Genomic DNA, 12,479 nt, shown 5'->3' with positions numbered 1-12,479 from the left:
AGAGGAAGCAACAGGAAGGCAAAGAGATCTTGGGGAGGACATTGGAATTTCCCCAGGATGTGGAGTGGAGGTTGAGCCAATCCTAGACCTCAACGGGCAGGGAGATGCCAGCTAACCCTTAGGTACAAGTAATTGGGGTTATGTCATTGATTCTGTGTGTCTGTTTCCTCTCTGTCACATGGGAGGGGAAGAAGGCAATCAACAGTGTTGAGCACCTACTGTGAGCCTCACAACATGCTAATCGCTTTATGCATAATACCTCATTTAGATCTCATGACACCTCTGGAAGGAAGGTATCATCATTCCTATTTTACAGATGAAGAAACTGAAGCTCAGAGAGGATATGTAACTTGCCCAGGGTCACACAGCTAGTAAGTGCCCAGTCTGATGGCCTGATCTCTTCTCCCATGACCTTTCCCACCATTCCACCTTAGCCGCTCACTCCCTTAGAAACACCCTGGGAATCTTTTTTTTTTTTTTTTTTTAATTTATTATTTTTGGCTGTGTTGGGTCCTCGTTGCTGCACATGGGCTTTCTCTAGCGGCGGCGAGTGGGGGTTACTCTTCGTTGCTGTGCTCAGGCTTCTTATTTCAGTGGCTTCTCTTGTTGCGGAGCACGGGCTCTAGAGCGCAGGCTCAGTAGTTGTGGAGTATGGGCTTAGTTGCTCCGCGGCATGTGGGATCTTCCCGGACCAGGGCTCGAACCTGTGTCCTCTGCATTGACAGGCGGATTCTTAACCACTGCACCACCAGGGAAGCCCCACCCTGGGAATCTTATCCATAAATACCCCAGCTCCAGAATCACAAATTCATGCACCCTGCTCTCTGAAAACAACTTCCTACCCTCTCAGTGCCTCTTGCAGTTCCTTGTACTGTGACTGTTCTTTGGCCTTGCCTGGAAGTCCAGCTATGGACCTCTTTACTCTCCCAATACCCCACCCTCTCTTGTCTACACACCCCTCCTCATCCAGCTTTGAGTCCATGGCCTGTCATTTAGCAGCTCTCTTGCCAGTAACCTAAACTTCATTGCTTACCTGCCTTGCAAACCTCTGAATACAATGGTTATTTCTCTTTGAGCCTTCGCCAGAGCAGCCAAGGACAGCAGAAGGAGGAGGGGTAGTAATAACGCTGGCTAATACTTATATAGCATGTGTTATGTGCCAAGCACTAAGTGCTTCACATACTGGAACTCAATAACTCCTCCAGCACTATGGGCTAGGTACTATTATTATCATCCCCACTGATGGACAAAGAAAGTGGAGCGAATAGAGGTTAAATCACTCAACCAAACTCAAAGCATACAGCTAATTAAGTTGAGGAGCCATGATCAAACCCATGCAGTCAGTCTGTCCAGAGTCCGTGTCTTGATCAGTATACTACTTGCCCGGTGCACTGAGGCCACCCTTCCCTCCTTCCATCAGCCAGGAAGTACTGGGCTCCTGCCACCCTGGTCCAGCACTGCTCTTAGTGGGGACAATCCAAAGGAAGTCCAGATCCTTCTTCACTGTACTTGGGGGCTGACAAATTGTAATAGTAGTAGTAATAAAATTAGTTTAAGTTTTCAGCTTTTATTATGTGCGTCCTAAGTATTTTACATGTATTTATTTAACCCTCCCAACAACACTATGAGGTGGAAACTACAATTTTCCCCCTTTTGCTGGAGCACATGAGAGGACATAGTAATGAGACTACATTTGTACAACTGAGTGTTGGAATCAGATGGGAAGCTTGGTAGCTGGATGCCAGAGCTCTGGCTCTTAACCGGGACCCTTTCCTACTTTTCTTCCGGCCTCAAGACCTCCCAGGCCCAGCTCTTTCTGAGGACAGGGGAGGAGTCTTCTCAGCATTGCCAGCAGGCCTGGTTCCCAAACCCAGGCCAGACCCTGGCCTTGCAGCTCCCAGAGCCCTGCCGAGGTGGTCCTGGTTCCCTCTACTCTGAGGCTTCTGGGTGGTGAGCTGGGAGCTTAAGCAGGGGAGAGGATGGGAACCCCACAGGTAACTCCCCGGGGCCAGCCCTAGAGGCCTCTACTCTGAAAGGCCCAGGTCTGCCAGCAGTTCCCTATAAAGATAAAGCCTGAGCTCATCCTCCCCAGGCCTTACCTGTCCCTTTGCGTGAAGTACCAGCTCAGACTCCCAGTTTGTACCTGGAGGACAGCCGGCAGGGCAGGCCAGGGCCTAGGCTGGAGTGGATGGGGCTTCAATGGCAGCTGGGGCTCAGAGCCCAGGGCTGCAGCAGAAAGCACCTAGGCTTCCCCAGTCCCCTCCTCACACCTATCAAGCCCCCTACCCTAACCCAGGCAGGACCCTCCCCTCCCCACTTCCAAGAGTTAGTGGCGACCCGCCCTGGTTTATCCATCCCACCCCTCTCTCCCATCCTCCCTCTTCCCATTCCCCTGGCAACCAAACCAGATTCATCAAGGAGAAGGACCTGGCAGCTGTTTAGGGAGAGACTAATAGCCCAGAAGGAAGGAGGGGCCTGGAGAGGAGAGGAAGGCAAAGGCGGTAGGGATGTGAGCGTGAGGGCGTTGGCCCATCTCAGAGGACACACAAAGGCGGGGAGGTTTCTCTGCCCTGCAGTGCTGAGGGGATGGCCAGCCAGGGAGCCGCCCTCCTCATCCCCTCAGCCAGAGGTGCAGTCCGGAGTCCCAGACTTGTTTCCCCAGATGCCCAGCTCCTGTCCTCAGGGCCAATCCTACGCGGAACTGTCCTTACTGGAGAGCCCCGGAGTCCCCAGCGGCAGCAGCCCCTTAGCTCCTGGCAAGCCCAACAGGCCTCAGCACCTCGACTCCTGCAGACCATCCAAGCTGCCTCTGTCCACTCCTGGGCAGCCTGTGCCTGCGTTCTGGAAGCCGTTTGACATGCAAAGGCCAGACATCAGCCTCCCTGCTAACTCTGGGGTGGGGGAGGGTATGAAGGGCCCTGTGGTTGGGTGTGTCTAATGTGTGTGCACATAGGTACACGGTGCTATTACGCATATGCATCTGTGTGTGTGCACAGGCTTGTGGCTCTGTTCTGGGCCTTTTTCTCCTCGTTCAGTCCCTGAGCCGCTGGGGATGGGCACTTTCTCTTTCCCCTTCTCTTCCCATCCAGCCCCGCTAATCGCTGGGTACCTGCAGCTCCTCAGTACTGGAAACCGGTTCCTGCCAGTGTGTCTATCTCTCAGCCTTGGCAGCAGCTGCTCCCCTTCAGCCCCCTCCCCTTCCTACTTCAGGAATCGCCCCGGTTCCTGTAAGGCCGTGACTGAGCAGCGGTGGCTGGGGGAAGGGAGAATCCAGTAAAGCCAGACAGCACACGCTAGCTCACTCAGTGCAGCCTCTGGCATGGCACAGACCCTCCCAAGCGGGACCCAGAGCTGGGCCTAGTCACCCTCAGCCCCCTCTGATGTGCCCACCTTGTTGGGGCCTGGGGTAGATTTGGGATCTGTGTCTTTAAGGCTGAGACATCAGCAGGCAACCTCCTGGCCAAGTGTCCAGGGGAGGGGGAGGGGAAGAAGCAAGTCCATTAGCAGCAGGGCTGGCGCCAGGCAGCAACCCTTCACAGAGCCCTGGGGATTACAGGGAGAGCAGCCTTTCCTCACCCACCTCAGCTGCCGCTGCACTCCTGTCCCCCAGATCTCCCTGGGTGTGGTGACAGAGGGGGCAGCTGACAGCATGTGAAAGCAGAGCCTAGCCTTCAGGGGCCATGTGGAGGCACAGCCTCTGGGGCCTAAGCCAGGCCAATTCTCCCTGCACCTGGGCTACCTCCTCCCTGCCCATGTTCCAGAAGCCTGCCCTTTAACCTTCAGTCCACCTAGCCCCCAGCTTTTACCAGCTCTTTCAGGCAGGGGCCCCAGTTGCAGTGAGGCCCTCCCACCCTAGGCTCCAGCTCCGGATGCTTGCTGGAACTCACTGACCCCCCCCCAACACCCCGACCCCCCCGCTCCCGCCTGCCTGTGGCCTGTGGTAGCCATCCCTGTTTCCTTCCCCACCAGCAACTGGGGGAATCAAGTAGGCAGGGCGCCGGCAACCAGGGAGGGAGGGCGCGGCGCTCCCGCTGCACCGCAGGGGTGGGGCGTCCCCCTCCCCACATAGCCCCACAGTCAGGCCAGTGGGAGGAGCAGCCCATGCCCCCACGAGCCCGCAGGGCTATAAAGCCGCCTCGCAGCGGTTTGCGGCTCCTTCCCAGCGCCCGGACAAGCTCTGCCAGCGGTGACTGCCCATCCTCAGCCGCCATGAGCCACCCGTCGGGCTTCCGGTCCGGCGTCAGTTCCACCTACTACCGCCGCGCCTTCGGGCCACCGCCCTCGCTGTCCCCGGGGGCCTTCTCCTACTCTTCCAGCTCCCGCTTCTCGAGCAGCCGCCTGCTGGGCTCGGCGTCCCCCGGCTCCTCCGTGCGCCTGGGCAGCTTCCGCAGTCCCCGGGCGGGCGCGGGCGCCCTCCTGCGCCTGCCCTCGGAGCGCCTCGACTTCTCCATGGCCGAGGCCCTCAACCAGGAGTTCCTGGCCACGCGCAGCAACGAGAAGCAGGAGCTGCAGGAGCTCAACGACCGCTTCGCCAACTTCATCGAGAAGGTGCGCTTCCTGGAGCAGCAGAACGCGGCCTTGCGCGGGGAGCTGAGCCAGGCCCGGGGCCAGGAGCCGGCGCGCACCGACCAGCTGTGCCAGCAGGAGCTGCGCGAGCTGCGGAGGGAGCTAGAGCTGCTGGGCCGCGAGCGCGACCGGGTGCAGGTGGAGCGCGACGGGCTGGCGGAGGACCTGGCGGCGCTCAAGCAGAGGTCAGGGGACAGGGCCGGGGCTGGGCGACGGCCGTCGAGACGGCCGCCAGAGGGAGTGGCCCACCTTATCCACCTGGGCGTGTGCAGACAGCATCCTCGCCAGCGGGCAACACCCCCAACCCCTCCTCTGCCACTTTGCTGAGTCTCTGGGGAGGGGAGGAAGGGGGAGTTACTATGTCTCCCCAGTGTATAAAAGGGCCGCATCTCAGCTCCCAGCAGGTTAAAGGGAAAATGGGGCAAGTCCATCAGGCAGCCTGAAGACCCCTCCTCAGAGTCCTGGGCAGTAGCAGCCTCTGACCCAGATCCTGGGGGTCGCGGTCTTAAGGCTGGGCGGTGACCCCGGAGCTCAGCTTCTGCACACTCCTTCACCAGGTTGGAGGAGGAGACTCGCAAGCGCGAGGATGCGGAGCACAGCCTCGTGCTTTTCCGTAAGGTGAGCTCGGTCTCCCCATTCCTACCCCCGGCCTGGGTATCCAGGGTGGCATCTGTGGGCAAAGGGAGGCGACCAGAAGCCTCCAGAGGCAGACAGGGAGGGCCAGGCTCTTCGTCGACCTAAGCAACCCCTCCCTGCTCTCGAACCCCCACTGCCACCCCGTGAAGGACGTGGACGACGCCACCCTGTCCCGCCTGGAGCTAGAGCGCAAGATTGAGTCTCTGATGGATGAGATTGAGTTCCTCAAGAAGCTGCACGAGGAGGTGGGTGGACCCGGGTGTCAGGAGGTTGGGGGTGGTCTCGTTGGAGCTGGAGTACAAGCTCTGGAAGAGACTGGCGAGTGGACCTGAGGAAGAGAAGTGAGATTCGTAGGGTAGACGCAGGCTCTCAACCCCCTCTACAGGTGGTTTGACTCACACCCCTGCGCCGCCTGGTGGCAAGCAACGGAGCTGCACCCCCGTAACCTGGCCAGAGGCTTAGTACGGGCGTGGCGCGGGCCGTGCAGTACCAGGCGCGCTGCACTCCCTGGCGCCCCCTTCTGTTCATTCAAGTGTTTCTTCTCTTTTCTGTGCACCAACCGCGCGGCCCGCGTGGGATCTGCGCGATGAACTCGGCCTCTCGCCCTGGGCGGCAGGAGCTGAGAGACCTGCAGATGAGCGTGGAGAGCCAGCAGGTGCAGCAGGTCGAGGTGGAGGCGACCGTGAAGCCCGAGCTGACGGCGGCGCTGAGGGACATCCGTGCCCAGTACGAAAGCATCGCGGCGAAGAACCTGCAGGAAGCAGAAGAGTGGTACAAGTCCAAGGTGCGAGGGCACGGGAGGGTTTGGGAGGACCTGGAAGAGTGGGGAGCTGGGGACAGGGCGCATCTGGTCCACTCACGTCCGGATTTCCCCCCTGGCCGCAGTACGCGGACCTGTCCGACGCCGCCAACCGGAACCACGAGGCCCTGCGCCAGGCCAAGCAGGAGATGAACGAGTCGCGACGCCAGATCCAGAGCCTGACGTGCGAGGTGGACGGGCTTCGCGGCACGGTGAGTACCAGGCTGCGCGCCCCCGCCCAGGGGGTGGAGCATGAAGGCTGCTCCCCCCACTGACGCCCCCCCCTTCACCCCCAACCCCCAGAACGAGGCGCTGCTCAGACAGCTGCGGGAGCTGGAGGAGCAGTTTGCCCTGGAAGCTGGCGGGTACCAGGCGGGCACCGCACGGCTCGAGGAGGAGCTGCGGCAGCTAAAGGAGGAGATGGCGCGACACCTGCGGGAGTACCAGGAGCTCCTCAACGTCAAGATGGCCCTGGACATCGAGATCGCCACCTACCGGAAGCTACTTGAGGGCGAGGAGAGCCGGTGAGGGGCGGGTCGGATAGGGTGTGGTCAGGACTGGGGGGGGGGAGAAGTGGGGGGGAGGCCAGCGGCTCAGCGGAGTAGCTGACCGAGTGCTTCACCCCCAGGATCTCCGTGCCAGTCCATTCCTTTGCATCCTTAAGTATAAAGACGACTGGTGAGTCTTTCACGTCTGACTTCCAACTGTCTGTCCCCTTGTCCATTTCTGCCCTGGCTGGACTCTTACTATGGCTCTGCTCAAGGACTGATTCTCTCCGTGAATTTCTGAGTCCTGGTCTACACTCGCCTTCGCTCCTCAGGATCTGCCCCTCCCCACCCCTCCCTCACCTCCCAGACGGAGTGAGGGCTTAAAAGAAGAGAAATCCCAAGCCTCCTCCCTTCCACCTCTCATCTTGCTTTTTCCAGTGCCTGAGGTGGAGCCTCCCCAGGAGAGCCACAGCCGGAAGATGGTTCTGATCAAGACCATTGAGACCCGGAATGGGGAGGTGAGATGGGTCACTTGAGCGTAGGACCTCATCATTTCTCATAGTATTTCTGAGGCCCAGCCTGGCTGCAGGTAATCTTAGGGTGTTTGTGGGTTAGTGATTCTTGGGGTGGGAGTGAGACAGGGAGATGGAGGTGGATGGTCAGACTGGAGCCTCAACTTATGCCAGGGAGGGGGGACACCGTGCCACAAAGGAGCTGGAAGGAGGGTGGTGCTGAATGGTTTGTGCCCCTCACGTGCCTCGGCCCCCAGCAGGTGGTGACAGAGTCTCACAAGGAGCAGCGCAGTGAGCTGGACAAGTCTTCTACTCACAGCTACTGAACTTGTTGGTCCCAAGCTCCCTGACCCTGCCCTAGACCTCTAAGCCCCCATCCTAACACCAGTCCCGAATTCGTCTCCTCCCCCTCTGCATGTGTCCACCAGATGGCTCCAGTCACCCCTTCCCTGGCCGTGGCCAAACCCTACCCAGCACCACAGCGGGGCCTCTCCATGCCCACAGAGACATGATCCGTATGTTTCTCGTTTCTTATCTTGGTAAGAGTCTATATGTTCCCCCATTTCTTGTCCTGCTAAGAGTCTATATGTTCCCCCATTGCTTGTCCTGGTAAGAGTCTATATGTTCCCCCATTGCTTGTCCTGGTAAGAGTCTATATGTTCCCCCATTGCTTGTCCTGGTAAGAGGCCGACCATCCCCAGGATGAGTCTACTCCTGCCACGACCCCAAGATTAGTGGGTGGGTCAGGGTCTGAGTTTCACTTTTAAATCAAATAAAACTGCTATCAAGGGAACCCTCTCCAGTGGTGATCATTTTGTAATGTATAAAAATATGGAATCACTATGTTATACACCTGAAACTAATATAATATTGTAAGTGAATTATACTTCGATTTTTAAAAAATCATAGAATAGTAAATGGGGGTGGGGTGGGGCGGGGCGGGGTGGGGGGGGACCCTCCCTAGTGCACTTGTGCCTGTGTCATGGGAGCGTCAATGCAAAGGAGGCTCAGCAGTATTTTCCCCCTGCCTCAGGTCATTTCTCTTCTGACTCCCACTATCTCGGCATCTATGACTCCTGTCTACCCTTCTGGTTTTCCTCCTACCTCTCTGTCCATTCCTTCTCAACTTCTGTGCCCCATCTGCAGCCCCAAATGTCCGAAGCAGAGCCCCTCACCTCACTTTCCACCTTCTGCAGTCATGTTCTTCCTTCTGGATTCCCTGCCCTAAGATGAAGGCACCACTAGGACTTCCATGGCCCAAATTAGAACTCACCTCATCTTATACTCCTTTCTTTTCTTCACCTACCCCCAATTCTGTTAATTCTACTTCATAACTCTTCCAAGGCTGTCTGGTTCTCCCCGTCTCCACTCCCACCACCCTAGTCCAGGCCACCATCATTTCTTTTTTAAAAAAATTTTTATTTATTTTTGGCTGCGTTGGGTCTTCGTTGCTGCATGCAGGCTTTCTCTAGTTGTGGCGAGCGGGGCCTACTCTTTGTTGCGGTGCGCGGTCTTCTCATTGTGGTGGCTTCTCTTGTTGTGGAGCACGGGCTCTAGGCACGCGGGCTCCAGTAGTTGTGGCACGCGGGCTCAGTAGTTGTGGCTTGTGGGCTCTAGAGCGCAGGCTCAGTAGTTGTGATGTGCAGGCTTAGTTGCTCTGTGGCATGTGGGATCTTCCCAGACCAGGGCTCAAACCCGTGTCCCCTGCATTGGCAGGCGGATTCTTACCCACTGCGCCACCAGGGAAGTCCCGCCACTGTCATCTCTTGCCTGGGTTACATTGTCTGCCTCAGTGGTCTTTTCCCCTGGCCTGGCCCTGCCACCCACCTAAACCTATTCAGCACACTTAGCCAGCAGATCAGATTCTGCTACCAGTACCCCTCCCCTTGCTTGAAAATGTCTATTTCCATGCTGTCCTCCAACTCCATTCCATCCTACCCTTGCCTTGAAGTCAAAATTTACTTCTGAATTTAGAATGATCTTCTTCACTCAATTATAGTGCTAGGTGCAGGGAGTAAGCCAGAGTCCCTGCTCTCAAGGAGCTCACAGTCTGGGTGGGGGACATAGACAAATAAGCATACAATTCCAACCTCATGACGAGTGATGTGATTGGGATAAGGAGATGGTGTTGTGGGAACATGAAGAAGAGCACCTAACCCAGCCTTAGGGTAGAGATGGCCTCCCAAAGGAGGCACCATCACAATGAGCGCTGGAGAATGAACAGCAGTTATTCAGGTGAAGCAGGGAGAGGAGGAGGACTTTCTAGGTAGATACGTCAGCCAGAAGACAAGAGGGAGCATGTCTGGAAAGTGAAAGTAGTTCTACGTTGCTGGAATGAAGGCTAGAAAGGAAGAAATTGCATTGTGGTTGGAAAGATGCAACGAGGGCCAGGTCACTGAGGGCCTTATATGACATATTAAGGCACTTAGAATTTATTCTAAGGAAAAGGGAAAGAAAAGGTTTTAATGGGTGAAGTATTCAGATCTGCATCTTAGAAAGGTCACTCTGGCTGTGGTGTGCAGACACAGTTGGAAGGAGATGGAGGACCAGTTCAGAGACTGTTGCAGTGAAACATGCAAGAGACGGTGGTGGGCAAAGAAGTGGATGGATTTGAGAACTATTCGGGGGGTAGAATCTGCAGTTCCTAAGTGGGGATTGTCAGTGTGAGGGAAAGGGAAATAGCAAAGATTACCCAAGGTTCTGAGTTGAATAACCAGGCAGATGGTGGGACTTTTCACAGAAACAGGGAAGATTGGTATAGGGGGACGAGTGGGCCCAAGACAACAAAGTCAGTTTTAGACTTAGTGAGTGTGAGATGCTATGGAACAGCCCGGGGGAAGGGCTGGCGGGCATTTGGGTCCACAGGTCTGGAGTTCAGGTGTGATGGAATATTTTGAGATGCTGAATCTATCAGGATGCTTTCTGCTACAAGTAACATACAACTTCATTTTTTTAAAAAAAGAAAGTAAACTACCTCATGTAACAAGGAGCCAGAGGTAGGTGGGCTCTGAAGTTGGTTGATTCAGCAGCTCAATAATATCACAGACCCAGGCTCTGTCCATGGTTCTGCTCAGCCTTCATCCTTGGAGGGAAGTTTCATCCTCGGGATGGTTCTCATTGTCTGAAGGTGGGTGCCGGTAGCTACTGCGTGATGCTTCTGTCTTCATATTCAGTGGAAGAAAGAGAAACCCCTCCTCCCAAGTATGAGATATAAATCCTTTCCTTCAGACTGTCTGGCAAGGATCATTGGTGTGTCCGCTCCTGGAGCAGTAACAGTCATCAGGGGAAAGCCACTCACTGACTTGGGCTAATTGTCTGGTATGGAATGGACATTGGGGATCAACCACAATGTCCACTGCAAATATTACTCAAGCTTCCCACCATTTTCACCCTCCACCCCTTGCCTTCTCTCCTTTTCATTCAATAGCATTTTTTATCTCAGAGGAGAAATATCACTGAAGAAAAGCAGACAAAAGCTTTGGAGTTTCAAATATTTAGATTTTCAAGTGAGCAAAATTTCCCGTTTGGAAACTTTCACATCAGAGCCTGTGGCCTATGATTTGTACTGGATAGAAGGAAGAGTTTGAGCTGGGTTTCTCAGGTGTCCCACATGAGAAAAAAATGAAACCACTCAAGAACAGTGTATTAAGTGAGAAAAGAGAAGTGCCTTGCTTGGGGAGACTCGTAGGGGAGCAGAGGAAGTGAATCTTGAGAATTAACTGGCAGAGAGGTAGGAGGCCTCAGGAAGCCAGGGCAAGAGAGAGCTTTCCAGAGGGGGTGGCTAGCTGCGTCACAGGATGCTGGGAACCCAGGTTAAGTAACAGGTGGGAAATGTGGGATTTATCAGCAAGGAAGATGTTAGACCTCAGTGAGGGCAGCTTCAGGGCAGGGTAGGGTCAGAGACAAAACATGGTCAACTGAAAAGCGAATGAGAGATGGGGAAGTGGAGAGCAGACCACTCTCATGAGATGTTTGATTGTTAAAAGAAAAGAAAGAGCCAGAGCCAAGAAAGATCTGTGTTTGAGAAGTGAAATTTTGAAGAAAGGAGAGACTGCACCAATCGTTTTCAAGCTGCGGGTCATGAAACATTGTAATAAAAATTAGTGGGTCAAGACAAACATTTTAAAATAAAAGGAATAGAAAACTTTAGGGTATGGTGAAACTTTTATTTTCAGTGTATATATGTGTGTTCTGGGTTTTCATGTAAAATACATTTTTTAATCTTGGATTGCGGGGTGGGGGCGGGGAAATTGAAAAAGACCAGACTTGGATGAGTTTAAGTGCTAGGGAGAATTGAAAGAATCAATTTGTCACGGGTTGATCCAGCCACCTATTGAAATTACACAACCTCAGACGTGGCTGTGATTGAAGAGTTTTAGGAAAACTCAAAATCCAGTTCTAATCAAGGGATCTGATGTTAACCTCAAGAAGACAGGGCTGGGATTTGATTGTGATTAAGAAAGCCTATACCGTATTGATTTTATTGTATTCTGCTTGTTGGAAGAGGGGAAGTAGTTTCCATGTCATCTGCAAGGTCACCTCAAAAGTGAGGATGTGACCACATTTACTTAGCAGTTCCTAGAGTGAAGCAGTTGTGGTGGGTATCCTGGACCCCAGGGAGGTGCCCACTGTTGTAGTGGAATAATTCCTCAGGGGGCATCTGCCGTGGGTGGAAAAGGGGGTTCAGTTATCTGAGTTGCGAAGAAGAGAGACTAAATGAATATCTCAAGCGAACGGGAGTTCATTGTGAAGTTACACGTGGAAATAAGGGGGACAAGAATTGCAGCTGCCTGGGGTGGAGTGGGAGTCATTTCACAGGAACCCAGAAACACCTGTGTGATGGGGCTCTGCAGCCCCATCAGGCCTCACGGAGCATGCCAGGTGACAGGGAGCGCCCTCCACGGCAGGGGCACATGGCTCCCTGACCAGTGCTCCGACTGCTCCTGTCACAATAAGCAAATGACCTCACCCTCTGCCCTGGCTCTTGCTGACTCAGTTTTTTCTTACTCGTGGCTTCAATCGTCCTACGGCTTCCATGACCAGATAGCAATTGCGCACTGACTTCTGGAGCTTTCTTTGGCTCTGCTCTCACTTCCTATCACAGAAGATGCCCACTTTACCAGCCTCGACAGGTTCATCAACACTCTCCACGTCCTCTACGAGACACACGGACAGATACCCAAAGGCTGATGGGCTTTAGTCCCCTGTGCACTTCCGCCCCCACGGTTAATAAATGTTGTTCGGTGCATACCAAATGTTGGTTGTATTTGTTCCTAAACCTTTGACACTTATACTCGTTATAGAATCCCAGTGTTGAAGCAAATATTTTTTTAACTAATGAAAAAATGTGAAAAGTCCAATTTTAAGAATCTGCATTTAAATCTTGGATCTTCTACTTACTAGATGCATGACCTTGGAAAAGATACTGCACCTCTCTTTGCCTCTGTTTCTTCATCTGTAAAATGGAGACAACAATAG

The 12,479-nt window shown here is 54.3% G+C and overlaps 1 protein-coding gene across 4 annotated transcripts; it reads left to right on the top strand.

Moving 5' to 3' along the window:
* Positions 1–4,141: 4,141 nt before the first annotated feature.
* PRPH (peripherin) lies at positions 4,142–7,767 on the top strand. 4 transcript variants are annotated; one of them, XM_007179297.2, is made up of 9 exons: positions 4,145–4,751; positions 5,124–5,184; positions 5,352–5,447; positions 5,819–5,986; positions 6,088–6,213; positions 6,305–6,525; positions 6,630–6,679; positions 6,928–7,007; positions 7,262–7,767. In XM_007179297.2, exons 1-9 carry the CDS (start codon positions 4,210–4,212, stop codon positions 7,325–7,327), a joined length of 1,410 nt encoding a protein of 469 aa, XP_007179359.1. In that variant the 5' UTR covers positions 4,145–4,209; the 3' UTR covers positions 7,328–7,767. The 4 variants fall into 4 exon arrangements, 3 of the variants coding, with proteins under 3 accessions (XP_007179360.1, XP_007179359.1, XP_007179358.1); XM_007179296.2 differs by having other exon boundaries at positions 7,259–7,767; XM_007179298.2 differs by lacking the exon at positions 5,352–5,447 and having other exon boundaries at positions 4,142–4,751; positions 7,259–7,767.
* Positions 7,768–12,479: the final 4,712 nt, after the last annotated feature.

Source organism: Balaenoptera acutorostrata, chromosome 11 (genome assembly GCF_949987535.1).
Source record: "Balaenoptera acutorostrata chromosome 11, mBalAcu1.1, whole genome shotgun sequence".
Lineage (NCBI taxonomy): Eukaryota > Metazoa > Chordata > Mammalia > Artiodactyla > Balaenopteridae > Balaenoptera > Balaenoptera acutorostrata.
Note: the sequence above shows the minus strand (reverse complement) of the source record. Positions and strands in the feature narration are given on the sequence as shown.

Coding starts and splice junctions, on each gene's coding strand:
- PRPH (XM_007179296.2), top strand. CDS start 4,210: ATGAGCCACCCGTCGGGCTTCCGGTCCGGCGTCAGTTCCACCTACTAC. Junction 5,987..6,087: donor AAGAGTGGTACAAGTCCAAG/GTGCGAGGGCAC, acceptor CCCTGGCCGCAG/TACGCGGACCTGTCCGACGC. Junction 6,680..6,927: donor CTTAAGTATAAAGACGACTG/GTGAGTCTTTCA, acceptor TGCTTTTTCCAG/TGCCTGAGGTGGAGCCTCCC.